Genomic DNA, 21,014 nt, shown 5'->3' on the forward strand with positions numbered 1-21,014 from the left:
TATCTATCTATCTATCTATCTATCTATCTATCTATCTATCTATCTATCTGTCTGAAATTAAAGATGTACTCCTAAAAGCAGTTGCTTTTTGTTTTTTTTCTAGGACTTGAAGACGACCGGAACAAAACGAAATAAGAATGTTCAATACTCTGTAAACTTTGCTCCTGAAATCCTTTTTGAAGCCCAGTACCTTTCATATATGGGCCTCAGTCTTCCTAAGTTGATTGTAATCTTTGCCCTTCTGGAGCAACGCATTTTAAGGTGGTAGCTCTCCCTAGATCGATCAGATCAAACTGCCACAACTACACTGTTCTGTCACCCTCTTTACCTTTGCTTAATTTTTTGTTTTGTTGTTGTTTTTTTGTTTTTTTTTTAGTTATGTGGACAACCTGTGGAAACTGGTCAACCAGTATCAGTCTGTGATGGACAGTGTGAGCGAAGTTCATCTGCAAATGCTGTCGTCGCAAATACAGAGAGTCAATGATGAGATGGAGTATGGATGCACAAGACTGACCTGGAAATCTCTGGGTACCTAGCTGTATTAGCTACATCTTATATATTCCCATTTGGAACTCCTCTTCCTCTCATAACAATCTTAATTGCTTGTGAAACAGATTGAGAAAGATGTAGAAATGTGTCAGGAAACTGACCCGTTCAGCTGTATATCTATGATGAAAATTTCACACTCATATCTCCAATTTGCTCTGTAACCCAATGGCAGGGGAACTCCTGATGTTTAAAACTTACCCCAAACCTTTGATGGCACATTATCATTTTTCCCATTACTACTGACATTTGCACAAGAAAACTGATGTTTTCAAAACAATTAGTATTAACTGCAGAAGTTTGTTGATAACCTGCAAAATGGGTAGCTCATTCCTCAAAAGGAAATATTTATCAGAATCAAAGTCAGAATTACTTATTTATTACTTGTTTCCAGAAACATATATATATTTATGTTTATGCCACCAAATGTGTCGTCATAAAGCTAAAGTAGAATGACTTTTTCATGTTTTCATTATGAAAGTGTTAATCATGGGGGGTGGGCATGGAATATAAAGATGAATATTTAATAAATAACATTGCTAAATATGATTTCATTTACCCAGATAGCTCTTGGATTGTTGCTCGCTTCACACAAATGCTCAAAAATTGATCAAATCATGTTAAAACAGCGATGTCTGTGCATATTTGGAATACGTTCACAACATCTATTTAGAATGATAAAACGTATCAAGAAAAAAATCATTCAAGTCAGCAGCAAGTACCTCAGGTACCAGTTTTTGTGTTTAAACAAAAACTGGAAGAATAACTGAGTATAAAACACTGAATATGTCTGTTTTTATATTTTTACTGTATATGCTCTTTGCAATTTACATTTTTTGTAATGTGCAAAAGAAAACAATAAAATAAAACCCTATTTAAAACACACATTAAATATTTTAGGGTAGAGGTGAGTATAGAAATGAGCATACAACACAGCTGTACTGTAAATCACATATTTACATTTATACACTCCTCACCATCTGGCCACAGTTTCATCTACACCACACCAAGTATTTCCTGCAATGCAATAAGGAATGCATCTCCTCGAGTGGAGAATCCACTCTCTGCAAGACTGTTGTAATGTTTCCACATTCTGCATCCCTGGCTGCTAGCAAGGAGGAGAAAAACCTCTATTGGATTTACGCAGAGGTGACAAAAATATTAATGGTTATTACTCAAGTACGAGTATAAATCCTACTTTTGTAGAGGTTAGAGTATCAACTTAAGAATTTTGCTCAAGTAATACTGCAAAAGTATTATTTTTAAAACTGCTTAAAGTATAAAATTAAGTGTAATGCTAAAAAAAAAACTTACACTGAGCTACACTATTGAAGGGACATTTTTCTACAATTCTGGATGACAAATTCCTGATACTTAATTTTCTTAATTTTATAACTAATGGTAACTGACAAATGACAAAACTTAACATCATCCTGCAAAAAACTACCTACTTTTGCTTTGTGACAAATAACAAGTTTGTGAAGGACTGAGTCCAACCATAATTAAATTCATTGTCAGGATGAAACAAATTATTTTGGTGTTTTAAATTTTTTTAAAATACCAACAGGCCATAACAAAACTTAGCTTAAATGAAGAAAACTAACAAGTATATTTAAAAAAAAAAATGTAAGCAGTAGAAAATAAACAATTGCAAAATAAATGTAAGGAGTAGAAGTAAAAAGTTGTCTTTAAAAAAATTACTCTTTCAACCATTTTATTGTCATTATACTGTAAGTACAGAGCAACGAAATTAACTTTCTGCATTTAACCCATCCCCTTGGGGAGCAGTGGGCTGCCATTGAGGGGGGGCACCTGGGGAGTTGTGTGAGGTTAAGGGTCTTTGCTCAGTTACACAGAGTAACTGGCAAGTAAGTGGCAGTCTGTGGAAGTGGGGCTCGAACTCAGAACCTCAGGATTCCAAGCTCTATGCCCTAACCACTAGGCCTCCACTCCCCCATCTCTGCATTTAACCCGTCCCGTTCAGGAGCAGTCTGGGGTTAAGGGTCAGGAACCCAGAGTGGAGGTTGTGGAGATTGAACCGGGTACTTGCAACCTTTCCAGAGCAAAAGCGCACTGCTCTAACCCACTGGGCCAACACTCCTCTTGCTAGGGTACAAATAGTCAAAATTTCTTCTTAAGTAAAGTAACAACTTACAAATACGTTTACTTTTTACTTGACAGCACTGGATGTAGGAAACATGAATAGGGATTATTCAGGATTAGGAATTACAGTTAATTTTGACATGATGTAAGCTAATGATAATGTTATACAACAGCAGAGTTATATGAAAGCATCTGATGCATGTCCAAAAGCATATGCTAACATGTTGAATCATACCAAAGTGACTAAGACAAAATGCAAACAGTGTCACCCCCTAAAGTCAGTGTGTTAGACTTCAACTGTTACATTTTTTGAGTGATTGAGAGAGTATTTTTAAAAATATGGGAACACATGGTGCACATGATTCACAGCAATTTATCTATTTATTTTTTGTATTAAACAATTTGTTTTTACTAAGGTATACAAAGCATGCCAAAGTTTCTACCCATGCATTATATGTTTTTGTTACTTCACATTTTGACCATATCATCTAGACTTTGCATTTGGCAATGTTTCTGATATTCTCCAGTTGTTGTAAGTTCATACTATGCCTGTGAAAACTGTAGATATTTGGGGGCAATAGTTGTGTCAGGTTCAGAGTCACTGAAATTCCCTCTCATCAGTTTGGTTCTCAATATAAAGTCATCTTCAACGCATCAGTATTCCTAAATCCATTTATTTGTCTCAGAGAGACAAACTTGTTATTTCTGTTAACAGACAATCAAACTAGTGTGTGTCTAACTAAGTGACTGAGGTAATATTTGGAAGATAATTTGTCCATATACACATAATTCTGTAGTATTATATGGTGTGCTTTGTGCTTGTTTTTTTAGGAATACCCAACTTCATCAGCAGAGGTTTGCAGAAGGTCTCTGAGTTAGAATCCCTGGTCAAGAAGATTATCAACAATGAGAGGCAACTAGAGTCCAAGTTACATTTTATAACGATGGCCAACCTATTGAAATATCCAGCACCAGACACATCAAGTGCCCTACCAGGTAAAGCTGGAAGTTTGTATTATTTACGGTACAAAAAAAGGCCTTTGGGAATATTGAAATTCATATAGTTTAATTTGCTTTAAAATTTTTATTTTGCTTTAAAAGGTCCTAAGGAGTTCTGTGGACGTATTGCAGAAGAGCGGGTCAAAACATTGGCCTTACTTCTTGATACATACACTGAAATCGGGATCCTCATCACTCAGACAGAATTTTATATCCTTGAAACCAGCAGCGGAAAAGCTGCATGTATGGCAAGTTACTACATGCACTGGGAGCAGAAAGTGTTTGAATCTCTGATAAAGATGGTGCTGAGGTATAGTACCCTGAAATTAATTTTTTTGTCAAAGCCTCCTTTTCTGTTTAGTTGTTCTGTCTTTCATGTTGGATTTCCTTTAAGGAGTCTGAAAGAGTTTGACGTGGCACTGATGGGGAAAACACCTTTGTTCCAAATTGACGCCATTCTGTCGGTCCCCGAGATTGAGTTACAGCCCCAAAGTAATAAGATCTACTCACTGATCATGCAGTCCATCAGGGAATGCATAGAGAGCACTAAAGTAAGACCATCACAAATCTTTAAGCATTTAGTCATTTAGAAAGATAATATCTGCAGTTTACACCACACTGTGTCTAAACTTACTGCGTCCTTCCCCTCTTAAGGGGTTTACACGCTGGATTCAGAGGACCTGCATCAAATGCCCACCACAACAAGTGGATGGTGAGCAGGAGATGGTAACTTTCTCCTTCCTCAGTGATGTCTGGGTGGACTCTTCCATAATTGAGACTGCTAAGACTGTTTCTGAAAACATCAAGGGGCTGCTTCTGTCTCTGGATCAGCACCTTAACAGCTGGAAACAGTATCGACCTCTTTGGGAATTAAACAAAACCCTCGTCAATGAAACATTTGCTGCAAAGAACCCATCCTGTACTATGTATGACGATAAGCTACAGTTTTTTGCTCACATAAAACAGAAGGTTATGCAGGAACCTGGATCCATAACCAAAAACAGCATCTATCTGAACTTTAAACCTCTGGTGACCACAATTAAGGACTTTGCAGACTCCTGGATCACTTCTCTTGGTAGCTTGCTAAACAAACCTGCCAAAGACGATGTTTTCAACTTGAAGGACCAACTCATGGTACAAAAAGATTAACACACTCAAACTTTTTATGGTAAAAGTCGTTTGGTCTAATTTGCATCCACTGTCTGTGCCAAAAAAACAGCAACTCGATACGAAGCTGAAGAGAAGCATTGGCACATTTGATGACCTCAAGGTTGTTTTATCGACCATTTCAGACATCAGTGACATGTCTCTAGATGTGGAAATCAGATTAACTGATATCGAGGAAAGGTACAGAACTTTGGCCCAGCACAATGTGAAGGTAATGTCTCAGATGTTCATTTCTTATTTAGGAAACTATTGTTGTAGATTTGTAAAACTGTGGATTTCTGTATTCTAGGTTGGCGATGATGAAAAGGAACTAGTGGCCAAAATTGGAAACATGTGGAATGATCTGTTAGCAGAGTCTAGAGAGGTAGATCAAAGTCTACTAGATGTCAAAAAGTCATTTGCGGAGGTAGGACCCACAAAGATTAAACAAAATTGCATAAAGATTTGACGGAGTTTTTTCCAGATAAATTCATACTGTGTAAAGTTGTTACATTTTTTATTTAATATACAACAGGTAAAATAAGTATTGAATAAGCCACCATTGGCATTATATGGAAATGCTAAGATTGCGCTTCATACGGCAAGGTCAGGCAGGTTTATTTGTATAGCACAATTCAGTACATGGACAATTGAAAGTGCTTTACATGAATAAGGTAATAAGATATAATACAAATAAAAGCAGAACAAAAGCAAATAAAGACAAATCACATGTGAACCAAAAAAAAGAGTGGGACCACAACCTTATAATAATAATACATCAGCTAACAGTTTACCTTCAACAGTCAAAGGCAGTTCTGAACAAATGGGTTTTTAACTTTGACTTAAAAGAAGTTAGGCTATTAGCTCTTTTACATTCTTCTTGGAGTTTGTTCCAGATAAGTGGAGCATAGGAACTAAACGCTTCTGCTCCTTGTTTGGTTCTAGTTCTGGGTGTACAGATTAGGCTTGAACTAGAAGACCTGATGGTCTGGGATGTTGACACACTTGATACTCTTAAAGTTGATGCATGTTGCACTAGCGTCACTAACTTTGATTCTGTTATTCTTTTTAAAAACAAGTTCAGCTTCTCTGTTTGTGGATCAGAGTTTCTGGTGTTATATGCTGTGCAGCTAGAAGGATTTTGACCAGTTTCTTGTTAGTTTCCGATATTTGTTAAAATGCGTAATTATAGCAATCATAACAAGTCGGTTTTCACACTAGGGTGCAGCTCTTTAACATATTAAAAGCAGAAATAATATGTTAACTACTTCTACAAATACTAGCTGAGTTGAAAAGCAGCTGCCAAGTATGTAGAACAGTGAGGAGAAGAGAGAGGAGCAGTTTATGGCAATGCAGTAATATTAATTTTACTGAAACATGGCTGCAGGATCATATAACCCCGATTCGAGGGACACTCTGCCAGGATTTTTTTACGCAGACCAGCAGATAGGGATTTAAAGAAAACTCAAGTTAGGTGGGTTGGCTGTGCTTGCGAATAGCAAATGGCATAATTTAAGACATTTTACAGTGAGTCTGTTGTGGAGAGTGGGATCTCTTCTTCATGATCTGCTGGAAATCTCATCTAAATCTCTGGAGATGATTTCACAAATAATTATTCATAAATTAGAGTAGTATGGGCAACAGTGAGCATCCTCTACAGAAGACTGTTAGGATGGCTTGGACCTCGAGGGTTGAAGGTCCTGCCATTTTTAGATGTCTCTAGATTCTGCACAGCCAAAAAATTATGAGGTACGACATTTCTTTTTGGGGCTATTAAAGTACTGTTGAATGTGTTAAATTGCCTCAAAGGGGAAAAAGCTCAAGGAGTATGAAAACTTATGCCAAATGCTGTATTTTGTCTGACTTTTACATTATCCTTCACACACACATCATGTGGTCTTTGTCTTACTTTTAAAGATAATAAAGACAAAGATTGAGGAGTATAAACAAGAATTGGCTATTTTTGCTGAAAGCTTCAACATGCATGGCCCTGGAGCTGTGGGAGATAACTTGGATAAAGGTAATTTGTCTATTTATCATTTTAGCAGCAACATTGTAATGTCTGTTTTAACAAAACGTGCACTGCTGCTGTTTCCAGGACTAAGAGTAATGGCTAAATATGAGGCGGACTTTGCCAGAATGGAGCTAGAACGGCAGGATCTCAAGAGCAGTGAGAAGCTGTTGGATCTACCCATCTCCATGCACCCAGAGGCTACCAGGATTCAGAAAGACATGATGGCATTGAGACAGATATACGATATCTATGCAGACCAAAAGGTGGGATAGATTCATCATTGAGGAATAGCTGAAATTCTGGAAATGCTTACATTTGTCAAGTTGCTCATAAGATTATCTTTTTTTAGAATGCAAAAGCAGAGTGGTCCCAGATATTGTGGGTAGATTTGGACATCCAAGTGCTCCAGGATGGCATAGACTCGTTCCTCAAAAGATTCAGACAGCTGCCCAAAGACGTGAGGGCTTTACCTGTGGCCTTCTATCTAGACGGATGCATGAGGGAGTTCAAAGAATCTCTGCCCCTTTTACTGGACCTGAAGAACGAGGCCCTTAGAGACAGGTAATTCTGAACTTTAGGTGGGCTAATTGTAAAGATGCAAAAACACTTTTCCTATTTTTCCTTTATTCCTACTTGAGCCTCACACACAGCTAGCAAGAAAATCAAAAACAGGAAACAAAACTCGCAATTTGCCCATTCCTTTCAAGAGGAGGTTAACATTAATGATTTAGTGTTCTACTTAATTGCATCACATTTAATTTCTTTAGACAAAATATTTAGTGCTGCACAGTGTGCAGTGGGTTGCTCTGCTGCCTTGCTGCAAGAAGGTTCCGGGTTTGATTTCTGGCCCGGGGTCTTTCTGCATGGAGTTTGCATGTTCTTTCTGTGCATCCGTGGGTTCTCTCAAATTCTCCGGCTTCCTCCCAACGTCCAAAAGAAACATGGCAGTTAGGTTCTATAAAAGATTTTACTTAGGTGTGAGTGTGTGCATGAATGGTTGCCTTTCCTGTTTGTCTCGACCTGTGCAGGGTGTACCTCGCCTCTCACCCATTGACGGCTGCTTCCTGGCACCAGCAACCTTTGCGACCCCAGCTCCTGAATGACAAGCGTGATAAAAAATCAATAGGTGGATGGAAAATATTCAGTCACATTCAATAAATGAAGTATATTCAAATGTTAATTTGTTTTAGCTTCCAAGTTCACTTGGTGAAACATATTGAACACAGAGAGAGATTTTTCAAGTAAGTTTAAAGATGGTTGTAGGTGATAACTTAATATATACTTTTAACATTACTATATGGCCCATTTACTGATTTAGTGCGTAATAAAAAAAAAAAAATTCAGATGTTTAGAGGACTGCGGCAACCAGCAGACCTCCGAGGCTAACCGCAGCCAGGGCTAACGTTAGCCCGTCTGCAGCAGCCCTCTCTCAGCATAGCCGTGTGTGAAGTACCGCTGGCTCTGATGGCGATTTTATGGGGTTTTATTTGGCAAAAAGTTCATTTAATTTGTATTTATCTGACTATTATTATTCCTCCACTAAATGAAGAAAGTAAGAATGTATTATTATCTAAAGACTATTAATAAGGTGGTGAAATGCAGCTCTAGACAAGCCGAGTGTGTGGGGACATCATGAGTACGCTTCTGTTCCAATTGATGTTCTTGCTGCGTGCTCCCGTTCTCCACCGAGTCCATACTTTCCTGTGTTCCTCTCAAGAACATACTTGGCAAGGACACAGATCCGTACTCGTGTTCTTGTAAATGGAGAAACAGCAACATTCTGTTTGTTGATTTAAACCTCACAGCATATGAGAAGGAGATATGTTTATGATGGATGAAACAACATGGTAGTTTTTTGTCTTACAGGCACTGGAAGGCGTTAACGGAAGGAACTGGTACCAGCTTTGAGAAGAATATGAAGACCTTCACTTTAGAGGACATGTTTTCTATGGAGCTGCACAAATATGGAAATGTCGTAGGAGACATAGTCACCTCTGCTGTAAAAGAGCTGAATATTGAGAAGGCAAGGTTTTGCTTGCATATTTGAATTCAATTCAGTTTAACATATCCAGCTGAGCTTAAAAACTTTTCCTGCAACCTTAAACTTAATTCTACTCACTGTGTATATGCCACATTTTATATCTACCTGTTTTCACTTCTTTCTGTTTCTTTGCATTCAGGGGGTGAATGCCATTACAGGGACATGGAAGAAGATGAGTTTTAATGTGCAGAAGTATTTTAGAGGCACTCAGGAGCATGGTTTTATTATAGGTGCTGTAGATGAGATCCTGCTGAATGTTGAGAATGATTTGATAACCTTAAGGAGCATGTCGGCCAGTCGTTTTGTTGGACCATTCCTTGACACTATACAACAATGGGAAAACAATCTGTCACTCATTAGTGAGACAATAGAGGTAGGTGGCTCTTTGCTTTTCTTTCATGTCTTGCTGTGTCACAACCAAACCTTATAATGAAATGATAAGGATTTCTATGACAGACCCACACAAAGGGCTGCTTAGTGGTGCAGTGGGTAGCACAGCTGCCTTGCAGCAAGAAGGTTCTGCATTCGATTTCCCGGCCCGGGGTCTTTCTGCATCGAGTTTGCATGTTCTCACTGAGCATGCATGGGTTCTCTCCGGGTACTCCGGCTTCCTGCACAGTCCAAAAACATGGCTATTAGGTTAATTGGCTTCTCCTTAGATGTGATTGTGTGCATGAATGGTTGTTTGTCCTGTTTGCCTCTGTGTTGCCTACCTGTCCGGGGTGTACCCCTCCTCTCACCCATTGACAGCTGGAGAGAGGCACCAGCACCCCTCGCCACCCTAGCAGGGAAAAAGCATGACAGAAAATGCATGAATGGATGGACCCACACAAAGTACAACATGGTTGTGAAGCTTGAAGGAAAAGATAAATGGTTTTGAAATAGTTTTCCAAACAAAATAAAAGACAAATTTGCAGACTGTAGCTAAAAGTTGTCCTGTAACCAAAGTCTCCCCTTCACTCTGTGGATTCCTCCTGCTACTTCAGAGTCTAGAATTACCCTGGGCCTCTTGTTTGTTTCTTATATTAACACTCACTAAAAAATACTAAAATGAACCATTTCACCTGGTTATATTTAATGTACTTAAATGTCTTTGTGAAACATGCATTCATCCATTTTCTGTCACACTTATCCCTGCTGGGGCCGGAGGGGTGCTGACTATGGGCGAGAGGCAGGGTCCACCCTGGACAGATCGCTAGTCTATCGCAGGCCAAACTTTTTGAAACAATTGTTAATTTTATTTGGAGAATCAGATTTTAAAAAAGCAAATCAGTACATGTGACAATTTTGTTCATTGATGGTTTTGAATCCTTATTTGCCTCCACTTCACGACAATGCACTACTTTCTGTTGTTCGATGCCATAGAAGATCTAAATTATAGCTCTGAGAGTTGTGTTTCTAGTGTCAAAGAAATGAAAAAGGTCAAAGGGTATAGATATTCAATACAAATGCTCTTTATTAATCCCATAAGGGAAACTCATTTACCCTCCGAAAGAACGGGCTGTATCCTTATATGGCACATTATAAATATACCAGCCTTTATCATATCTGCTTAAATGCTTATTGATTAAAAGATCTTCTGATAGGTGTTGCTGACAGTCCAGCGAAAGTGGATATACCTCGAGAGTATATTCATTGGTGGAGAGATTCGCTTGCAGCTACCTGAAGAAGCTGCAAAGTTTGATGATATTGACAAGAAGTTTCAAGAAGTAAGTTTTTAATTTCAATCAAAGCAAAACATATTGTTTATGGACTTTTCCATTTATGATCCTTTTCATTTTTTTTAGATTATATACGAAGCAGCTAAATGTCCAAATATTGAGCACTGCTGCGTGGCTTCTAATTGGCTAACAAAACTACAAGCCTTGATTGATAGTCTAGAGAGGTGCCAGAAGAGCCTTAACGACTACCTGGACTCCAAGCGAAATGCATTCCCGCGTTTCTTCTTCCTCTCTGATGATGAACTGCTCAGTATTCTTGGGAGTAGTGACCCTGCGTGCATCCAGGAACACATGATCAAGGTAAAGAGTTCATTTCAAAAGAAAGGTAAATGATTCTTACTTTTAATATGTCAGGCCATTGTGAATCAACCTTGTTTTTCAATGAGATCGAAGACATGACAGAAGAAAATGTGCTTTCCAGGTTTACCACACATGCATGTTACACCAATGAAGTGAAGAAATCACAAAAGTCACAATCACTAAAAAACCTAAAGACATTAGGGATTCTTATATAGACCTCAATGCAGTAAAATTGAGCAAAAACCATGGTCATGATAATGTCTGATCGTTTAGTCCAGGGGTTCGTGCCCCAGCCCCCGTAATCTGCAATAGGGAATTTAATTTTCAAACTAAAATACAGTTGTAAAAAAAAAAAAGAAAAAAAAAAAAAAAATCTTTAAGAATTTTTTCTTTTAAAAGAAATCCAACCTCAAATCTGTGTGTAGTTGGAAGGCCGATCTTAATGTCTGTTAGTGCCAAACATGTATATTTGCTAAATTTTGTTTAGAGTGGGTTTAAAGTTAAGCCAGACTCACACAAGTATATTATTACAAAGGGGAAAGGGCATTTCTGTCCCATATCAGCTAAGATGGCCTTTCTTACATTGAATAGCCTCAAACTTCAATTTAAATCCCAATGTTTTCTCATGTTAAAGATATATTGAAAGTTACAGTTTATATATCTTATGGAAAGAAAATTCATCATTTTCTAAGGCCCTCATAGCAACTCCCGGTGGCCCCTCTCTTTCAAACCACAGGTGTAGTGATTTCCTGTAACATGAGCTGAGTCTAAGTACAGCTATGATAAGTCAATACTAACAATGATTCTCTAGTTGTTCCTGTCGGTTTTAGCCACTTGAAACTCCTTAGTAGCCCTATTCTCAGCTTCAATTAAAGTTTTACTGAAAAATGTTCTTACTCTGCAATTTTAAGATGGACTGTACATATGCACATCCATATAGTTTGCATTTAATCTAGCTAAATGAGGATGTCTAACTGTTGAATTTTTTTTATAATCATTAATGGTAGTTAAATGCCTAAGCCACATGCAGAAACTCACAAGAAAAAATGAAAAGTCCCAGCAGATGTTCTCGGTTCAGTGTAGAATATAGAGATGTTCCATTTCTCTGATTTTTATAGGGACTGAGGTCACAGAGAGGGAGGTTCAGAAGTGAAACAGAACAACAAACTTCTGGATGAAGTTTCCAGGGGAATGGAGGGTAGACGGGTAGAACTGACGGGTGGAGGATATATGGAGCTGGGAGGAAGCCAGAAGGTTATGGCAGGGATTTGCTTCTCTTTGGAGAGAGATTCAGTAGAGTATCAAGGAGAAAGCTAAGGTAGCGTTAAAAAATAAAACAAAGGACAAGAAACAGGAAATATTCATTTTTGTGGCACTTTCTGAAGAAAAGTATAACGTACTCAGGAAGCCATCATGGACCAGATTAGAATATTGGTCAAACTCCTAGCAAAGACACCTGCATCCAGCTCCTAATATAGAGACATCTGGTGGAAACCGAAATCTATGCAACACAAAACATGAAAACCCCAGAAATCTTACTGCTTTTATCTGAGAATTTCACCTTGGTTAATCCAGTACAACCTCAACTTTTAATCTAAAGAATTCTGAAGCAATAGTATTTAGATAACAGTCTGGTAGCTTGGATTCTGGATAACAGGACACCCCTAAACCACACCATTGAATCACAGTTAGTTTTTCTTTTGACATAAATATGTGCACTACTTAATACTTTAATACTTTTTACCATGTTCATGTTTGGAAAATCCTTTCACTGATGTTTTTTTTATATTTTTTTTTATTCTTTTTTGATTGCGCCAGATGTTTGACAATATAGCTTCACTAAGATTTGAGGTGAGAAGCAGTCAGTCAGTCGTTGCTGCCATGGTGTCAGCTGAGGGTGAGGTGATGGAGTTTAGGAACCCTGTCCCAGTGTTGGGGAGAGTGGAAGAGTGGATGATGGCGGTCCTTCTAGAGATGCAGAGAACTAACAGGCTTATTACCAATGAGGCAATCGTCAACTATTGTAAAGACAGGAGCAGGTGCGTGTGAACACAAAGGCAGCCTTTGCAATTGTACATGAGCAAATACCATGAATGCTTTATTCCTTTACTCATCAGGGTGGAGTGGATGCTCGTGTACCAGGGCATGATGGTGCTAGCTGCAAATCAAGTCTGGTGGACATGCGAGGTTGAAAAGGTCTTTAAAAAGCTGAAGGAAGGTGATAAGAATGCTTTGAAGAACCAGGCTGAAAAGATGCACCACCAGATCGGTGAACTGGTTACACGCATCAATCAGCCTCTAACGAAAAATAACAGGCGGAAGATCAACACTGTGCTCATCATTGATGTCCATGCCAGAGATATTGTGGAAAGTTTTGTAGGGTGAGTGTACACAGTTTTATCTTTCAATTTTTAATTTTTAATTGTTTAACATGAAAATCGCAAGATTACTTTAACCATATCAATCTTTTGCAGAATCATGGATGCACAAGCGTTTGAGTGGGAAAGCCAGCTAAGGTTCTACTGGATGCGGGGAAGTGTGTTTGTGCATCAGTGCAGTGCCTCATTCTCTTACGGCTATGAGTACATGGGGCTGAATGGTCGGCTGGTTATAACCCCACTAACAGACAGGATCTACCTGACCTTTACTCAGGTCTAAGAGACAACACTAAAACCAGGGGTGTCTAAAGTGCACCACAGGGTCATTTGTGAACAAAATTCAAATAATTATGTATTTAGATTTATTTTTTCTTACAGTAGAACAGCTTTTGCATTTTTCATAAAGAGATTACATTTTGTGATGCCCATCAGCCTTCGGCTTTAGAGTTTTGGCCCCTGCGGCAAAACATTTAGACACCCCTGAAACTAACATTACACATAAAGTTCATAGATTTTCTTCAGCTCTTTAAGACTTGTGCATATGTTAAACAGGCTCTCTCGATGTACTTGGGCGGAGCTTCTGCTGGACCGGCTGGTACAGGAAAAACAGAATCCATTAAAGATCTGGCTAAGGCTTTAGGCTTGCTCTGTGTGGTTACAAACTGTGGTGAGGGCATGGACTACAGGGTAGGAAGCACACACCAAGTGGCATGACCTCATTTTATCTTTTAACAGGATGTTTTTTGTACTACAAATAAATCACTGTATTTTAATGCCTTTCTTCTTTGTGTGCAGGCGGTTGGGAAGATCTTTTCCGGCCTTGCACAGTGCGGCGCTTGGGGTTGCTTTGATGAGTTCAATCGTATAGATGCCTCTGTGTTGTCAGTGCTCTCTTCTCAAATGCAGACCATACGCAACGCTCTCATCTCAAACAGTAAAAGGTTTAAGGTAAAATGTCATAATTCAATGTTTATTAGTCTGCAGATTATTTACAAAGTATATACGCATTCATAACTCTTTAGCTTCATAACATAACAGTACATAACTTGAATGCAGGAATCTTCATCCGTTATGTCAGGTCGCACTAAATCAATCAACAGATGGAGCACTGATGACCCATCCATCCCCATACGTGTGGAAAATCACAGGCGCTCTAATACCTCTACATTAAATCCAGTGAAACGGAATATCCTTAGAAGTCAACCCTAATTAGTAAAAACAGTCAACCTGTGTTTACTCTAATATTAGTGAAGCTGTTCTGCAAACGCCTCGGAGAGTTTATTTTTTTTCGACAGCACGAGTGAACAGACATCATGCATATTAAGGAACGCGACAAATAGGTCAGGCAGAAAGTTGTAGAGAAATTTAAAGCAGAAAAAAACTATTCTGACTGCATTTTCTTTTTGCAGGAAAATATGTGATTCCAAACTTTAAACAACAAAAACTATTTGGACAGGGAGGGAAATCTTTAGGAGACAAAAAACAAATATATTGTGTATTTCAAAAATCCTTTGTATCCGCGAGAATTAACATTTCCCATAACTTTGAACACAACTCCCATGGTGAAACATGGTAGCTGGCATCATGTTGTGGGGATCTTTCTTCAACAGAAAATGAAGACAACGTATTGGACAACAACCTGGAAGAAAAACGGCTTCAAGGCCTGTAGACTAAGAAGGAGGTTAATTATCCGCCCATCCGTTTACAGCATAAGCTTCTATAAAATGGATTAGATTGAAACAAATTCATGTTTTAGAATAACCAATAATCTAGACATAAATCCAATTTTAATTATTTTGTAAGACTTTAGAAATTGATGATCTGTGGCTCCTCTTCCAGTCTGAATCGGTTTAAAGTATTTTGCATTAAACAAATAAAAAAAAAAAGTCAAGTAAGTAGATATAATGGAATTTATTGCATCTTTTACAGAATTCTTTTTTGTAAAAAGCTTTTACAGCCATTTGTCTTTCTTCACAATTATGTGCTCCAATATGTCATACAACGTTCCAAATACAGTACCTTTAATATTCGAGATTTACTGTATTAAAATGGGAAAATGTCAAATGCTTTATCAGTAATTTAGCAAAAATTATAAAAGTCATTTTGCCATGATTTTGCACATACTTTTTGTATTCAGCATCTAAAATAAGTTTTCACAGGTTTTAAGAACTTTGTTCTGATCTCATTCTGCAGTTCCAGGGGGAAATGATCAACTTGGATAACCGCATGGGCATCTTTATCACAATGAACCCTGGTTACGCAGGACGGACAGAGCTCCCAGAATCAGTCAAAGCTCTCTTCAGGCCTGTAGTTGTGATTGTACCTGACCTACAGCAGATCTGTGAGATAATGCTGTTTTCTGAAGGATTTCTTATGGCCAAGGTAACCAAAAACAATTCTTATGATGTAGTTGCTCCTGTAAAGAATGGCTGACATTAGTGACGTCCCATGTGTGGATTGTAAGCTTATAATAGTCAAAAATGCTTAACAATATATTCTTTTCATTAGTAGTTGTTGATTGTTTATTTTAGGTGCTTGCAAAGAAGATGACGGTGCTGTATAAGCTGTCTCGTGAGCAACTATCTAAGCAGTCTCATTATGATTTCGGCCTACGTGCTCTAAAGTCTGTGCTGGTGATGGCAGGGGAGCTAAAGAGAAGCTCACCTGACCTAAAGGAGGTTAGTGTGACGGTTGTGTGTGTTCAAAAATAAGAATAATGCTGCTTTTATAAAAAAATAATTTAAAATTGCATGAGAAAAATATGTATTCATTTTCAGTAATTTGTAGAATATCTTAATGTACTCAGGGTATGAATAATTAGGGTTTGATCAAAACTAAAACTGATTGGATTTGTCTTTCTAATTTTACTAATGGCTGATGTGATCTAAATATTCTTACTCAGCATCATTTGAAAATGAATCAATTGCAGAGATGCACACAAAGATAATTGAAAGTAAATATTGGGTTAATATTTAATTGAATATAAAAGTTAAAGTTAAACAGTCTAAAAATGGATCATTATTTCTTTTAGCTTAGAGGCTTTTTCAGCTATTTAGGTACTTTAGTTAGTTAATTATTTCAGCTATTTTAGTTTTAATAATAAAAATAATAATAAACAATTGAACTTTATTGATCTCACATTGGAGAAATTTACCTCTGCATTTAACCCATCCCCTTGGGGAGCAGTGGGCTGCCATCTTGGAGCGCCCGAGGAGCAACCGGAGAAAAGGGTTTTGCTCAGAGAGCCAGAGTGGCAGTCTGTGGGAGTGGGGCTCAAACTCAGAGCGTCAGGATTCCAAGCTCTATGCACTAACCACTAGGCTGCCACTCCGCCTTTCTTTTCTTAGTTAATATTTTTGATTTTTTTGTTGTTTTTAAACAGGATGTAGTGTTGATGCGTGCTCTCAGGGACATGAACCTGCCAAAGTTTGTTTTTGAGGACGTCCCTCTGTTCCTTGGGCTGATCTCTGACCTTTTCCCTGGACTCGACTGTCCTCCTGTTCGCCATCCTAATTTTAATGATGCTGTTGAGAAGACACTGGAGGAGAACAAATATATCATCCTGCCTCAACAGGTTTTTTTATCTTAACCACAACATCAATTTCTTTAACTCCATAACAGCGATGTTTCCTCCAAAGACATAGTATTAGAACACGGATTTAATACTTTTATCCTATTCCTGATAGGTGGATAAAGTGGTACAGATGTATGAGACAATGATGACCAGGCACACTACTATGATTGTCGGCCCCACTGGTGGTGGAAAATCTGTTGTGATCAACACCCTATGTCAAGCTCAGACCAAGTGTGTGTCAGTTTATTTTGTCCATTTCACACTCTCTTGATTTTAAACATTAACCTTCTGTTTCATCTCTTAATTAGAATGGGCCTGCAAACCAAGCTGTATCCGCTGAACCCTAAAGCCATGGACGTCAATGAACTCTATGGAGTTCTTGACCCAGACACTCGAGACTGGACGGATGGGATTTTATCCAACATCTTTCGGAAAATCAACAAACCTACAGAGAAAAGCGATCGACGGTAAGTGTATGCAACGTTAATAAATATTTCTATTTTATTTTTTAAACAAATTCAATTCAGTTTATTTGTTTAGAGCCAAATCTCAACATGTCAACACAAATCAGGTAACAAGGATATTTCAAATCATCTTCCCATCCTCTCTGACCAGCTTCCAGTCTGACCATGAGAGTATAGAGGATGCTTTTGCATGCAGGCAAAAAGCGTTCTGCTGTCATTTAAGCTGAGTTTCCATCCTCCACATTTGTGTATTGTCCTCTTCACTACTTCATAGCGAGCAAGAAATTGATCCTGTTATTTGTGAAGTCAGACCAAACTGCTATAAGCAGTCATTTAGAAAAGGCTTTGCAAAAAGTTGCTTTGTCACCCGATTCCTCTTTAAGATCTTGGATGTAGTTTAGCTCATTCAGTTTTATACTTGCAATAAATAAATGCACCATGAAATAAGTAGGTAGACAACATTTATTTGTTTATCTGATGTGTGATTCAAAAAGGAAATATACCAATAAATTGTAAAATACACAAATAAATGATTAAATTTCCCATTAAATAATTAGAAATACTTTTAAAATTATTAATTAACTAACAGAGAAAATTTTATAAATACAGTATTTAAGAATAAAATATAATATGATAAAACGAACATAATGATATAATATAATTAAACTTATTTAAAAAAGGAATATACTTATTTTATTTCATGTGTATTAATAGAGTGAAGTATTTTTAGGGGGTCTTGTGTCTGTTGCATCGTTATTTTTGGGGTCACAGGGTGAAATGTTTGGAAACACAAAATAAGATTCAAATAAATTACTCTGAGGACTGTTTTTGACAAAAGATGATGAACTAAAAAAAAAACATATTCTGTTGCAAGTCTTACTATTCAGGAGTGGCAAGCAAACAGGAACAAGAGTGAAAACCTTGTAAAAACCTGCAGCTTTCTCAATCATTTCCGCCTCTTTTATAATGTTTCCTAATGGAAGGAGCTAGGTCTAATCCTAGAGCATATTTACAAAAAAAAGAATTCAATTCATTTACTATTTAATTTTTTTCAGTCAATGTTGTTTCTTCCTTATTTTAATTTTTTGCAGGACAAATACTTTTTCCACAGTTCACTATTAAATGGATTCAACTAAATCTGAAACACTTTTTAAATGTATCTGAAACACTTTTTATGCCATTGCATTGTTCTTCCAGGTACATCCTGTTTGATGGGGACGTGGACGCCCTCTGGGTTGAAAACATGAACTCAGTAATGGATGACAACAAGCTCCTCACATTAGCTAATGGAGAACGTATTCGCTTGCAGAGTCATTGTGCACTGCTGTTTGAGGTCTGTCTCTATCTAAATGCTGCTGCCAGCAGAATACAGATTTTTCCTGGTTCTGCAATAGAAACCAACATTTGATGTTCTAATAACCCCCCCTTCCTCAGGTTGGTGATTTGCAGTATGCTTCCCCTGCTACTGTGTCTCGGTGTGGGATGGTTTTTGTTGACCCAAAAAACTTGCGATATACCCCATACTGGCAAAGATGGGTGACCAGCAGACCAGAGGTGTGTAAAATAATGTTTTAAGTGTTACATTTAGTCTTCATTATATAATTTTGCTAATAATTCTATGTATTTCTCAGGAACAAGAGGTTCTGAATCGACTGTTTGAGAAATATGTGCACAACTGTATTGACATGATTGTAGATGGCTTAGTTGATGGTAAACAAGGAGAGAAACTGGAAACTGTTGTCCCTCAGACAGACCTGAACATGGTAGGTTGAATTCTCCTCAAATGTTGGATGAATTTCAAAACAGTATATGAAACATTTGACCAATTTTGTTCATGTGTTCAGGTCACCCAGCTGTGCTTTACGTTGGATGCACTGCTGGAGAAAGACAACAGCACAGAAGATGTCCTGGAGTGTTACTTCCTGGAGGCTCTCTACTGCTCACTGGGAGCCGCACTGGTGGAAAGTGCTCGTATCAAGTTTGACGAGTTCATCAAAAGACTCTCCTGCTTTACCATCGTGCATGAAGAAAAAGCCTTGGCCGGGCCTGGTGAGATCCCAGGTTAGTATTCTTTATTTTGCTTTGAATAGAAACATAATATGACACCGAACTATTCACATATAAATAAAATGATGTCTTCATGCAGGATACCTCCCAACCCTGTTTGATTTCCATTTTGATGGAACTCAGCAAAAGTGGGTTCCCTGGAGCTCCCTAGTGGCAAAATACACTCACAACCCTGAAACAAAGTTTGCTGATATCCTAGGTAACATTTGTTTGTCTGAGCTGCATCTACAGATGCATTAAAAAAAAAAGCTCTTTTTCTCTAGAGTCTCTCTGTATATATATTAATCTTGACTCAGATATTTCTTATATTCAGTGCCAACTGTTGAGACGACCAGAGCAAGCTGGATTTTGGAACAGATGGTGAAGATAGAGAGACCAGTGTTACTTGTTGGAGAATCTGGCACTTCCAAGACTGCCACCATCCTTAACTTTCTGAAGAATGTTGATTCCGATAGATGGGTAATTTTGGCTTTACCGAAAAACTATTCACACACAGTACTCCTTCTCACGTTACAACCACCATCTTTAATATATTTTAGTCAGCTTTTATTAAATAGAGCCACATGAAATGGAACTTAATGTAAAATTTCCATTTAGCTCTGGTGATTTCTACACTGGCATCCATTCAATGTGCTGAAATGTTTTAGCAGGACAAAGCTAGCGCTACAGAACCTAGCAAACATCATCTACCCAGCATGCATTGCAGAGTAAACAACATGGCAAAAACCATGTGGCAATATCTAAATTTTTTTTAAATTGAACAGCTTATAATAGTTTTACTGTATTATATTTACATCAAAATTAACATTTCTCAAATAAAGCCTATTGTTACACCCAACCATGCTCTCTTTGGCCAATCTACAGTAGTAGCCATTCAAAGTTTCCCCACTTTCCTTAATGGGACCTTGGGTGGTCCCCTAAAATTCCCTTTTAAACATCAATATTTGTTTTAAAATATTCTTTATGTCACGACTTGTTCACATGAAGATCTAAAGAAAAGCATCATCTCCTAGTCAGACCCTGTAATTCAGTGAAAGGTTGAGTCAGAGTAGAAAGATATGCAAAAGGGGGTCAGTCCAGTGGCTGGAAGTTGGAGGGGATTTTGCTTGGAGTTGCAGGGAAGTGGACTGCTATTTAGCTGATGTTTGACTGGGAAGGGCCATTTTGAATGCCTGCTACTGTATTAGTTTACACAAGCAGCCATATTCTAGTAAATTTGCAGTAAAGCCACTGCATTTTTGGATGACATATAAAAACTTGCTCCGATTTTCATAGCTTGCAACTTTGTCTTATAACCTAACTGCTATAAACTGCTCTGCAGCGTCATGCCTTATGTCTGCTGGCCTTCAACACGCTGTCTTTTAACTAATGTTGTCCAACAAAACTCAGAGGCTTTCATAAATTAACGGTTATACTAAAAATGTATTCCTAACAAAGAGGAACTCTATTTAGAAATGAGGTAAACTGTGATGGAAATTAGTCATACTGGATTTTATTAAGGGCCATTAATGTAAATTGGAATGATACAAACACACAGTGTCATTACATTACTTAAGTAGAAATTTTGGCTATCTATACTTAACTGGAGTAAGTATTTTTTACGCAAATTTTACTTCTACTTCTTATGTTTTTTGCAATTATCTCTATTTTCTACTCCTTCC

At 37.8% G+C, this 21,014-nt stretch overlaps 1 protein-coding gene across 1 annotated transcript in view; it reads left to right on the forward strand.

Annotated features, from left to right (window-relative positions):
* The window catches only part of dnah10 (dynein, axonemal, heavy chain 10), a 54,078-nt gene that overhangs the window by 11,209 nt on the left and 21,855 nt on the right, over positions 1-21,014 (forward strand). Inside the window, exons 14-44 of the mRNA XM_015404921.1 lie at positions 104-261; positions 377-528; positions 3,481-3,645; positions 3,751-3,958; positions 4,043-4,199; positions 4,303-4,782; positions 4,868-5,026; positions 5,105-5,221; positions 6,712-6,814; positions 6,893-7,071; positions 7,158-7,369; positions 8,675-8,831; positions 8,989-9,222; positions 10,436-10,558; positions 10,637-10,870; positions 12,689-12,909; positions 12,988-13,251; positions 13,345-13,522; positions 13,801-13,935; positions 14,044-14,196; positions 15,442-15,630; positions 15,780-15,926; positions 16,631-16,822; positions 16,935-17,053; positions 17,131-17,289; positions 18,484-18,619; positions 18,721-18,840; positions 18,918-19,049; positions 19,131-19,347; positions 19,433-19,552; positions 19,667-19,812. Of these exons, the coding sequence (XP_015260407.1) occupies positions 104-261; positions 377-528; positions 3,481-3,645; positions 3,751-3,958; positions 4,043-4,199; positions 4,303-4,782; positions 4,868-5,026; positions 5,105-5,221; positions 6,712-6,814; positions 6,893-7,071; positions 7,158-7,369; positions 8,675-8,831; positions 8,989-9,222; positions 10,436-10,558; positions 10,637-10,870; positions 12,689-12,909; positions 12,988-13,251; positions 13,345-13,522; positions 13,801-13,935; positions 14,044-14,196; positions 15,442-15,630; positions 15,780-15,926; positions 16,631-16,822; positions 16,935-17,053; positions 17,131-17,289; positions 18,484-18,619; positions 18,721-18,840; positions 18,918-19,049; positions 19,131-19,347; positions 19,433-19,552; positions 19,667-19,812 (5,466 nt within the window). The remainder of the gene's footprint in view (positions 1-103; positions 262-376; positions 529-3,480; positions 3,646-3,750; positions 3,959-4,042; positions 4,200-4,302; positions 4,783-4,867; positions 5,027-5,104; positions 5,222-6,711; positions 6,815-6,892; positions 7,072-7,157; positions 7,370-8,674; positions 8,832-8,988; positions 9,223-10,435; positions 10,559-10,636; positions 10,871-12,688; positions 12,910-12,987; positions 13,252-13,344; positions 13,523-13,800; positions 13,936-14,043; positions 14,197-15,441; positions 15,631-15,779; positions 15,927-16,630; positions 16,823-16,934; positions 17,054-17,130; positions 17,290-18,483; positions 18,620-18,720; positions 18,841-18,917; positions 19,050-19,130; positions 19,348-19,432; positions 19,553-19,666; positions 19,813-21,014) is intronic.

The sequence above is a fragment of the Cyprinodon variegatus genome, unplaced genomic scaffold (assembly GCF_000732505.1).
Source record: "Cyprinodon variegatus isolate N-32 unplaced genomic scaffold, C_variegatus-1.0 Scaffold1897, whole genome shotgun sequence".
NCBI lineage: Eukaryota > Metazoa > Chordata > Actinopteri > Cyprinodontiformes > Cyprinodontidae > Cyprinodon > Cyprinodon variegatus.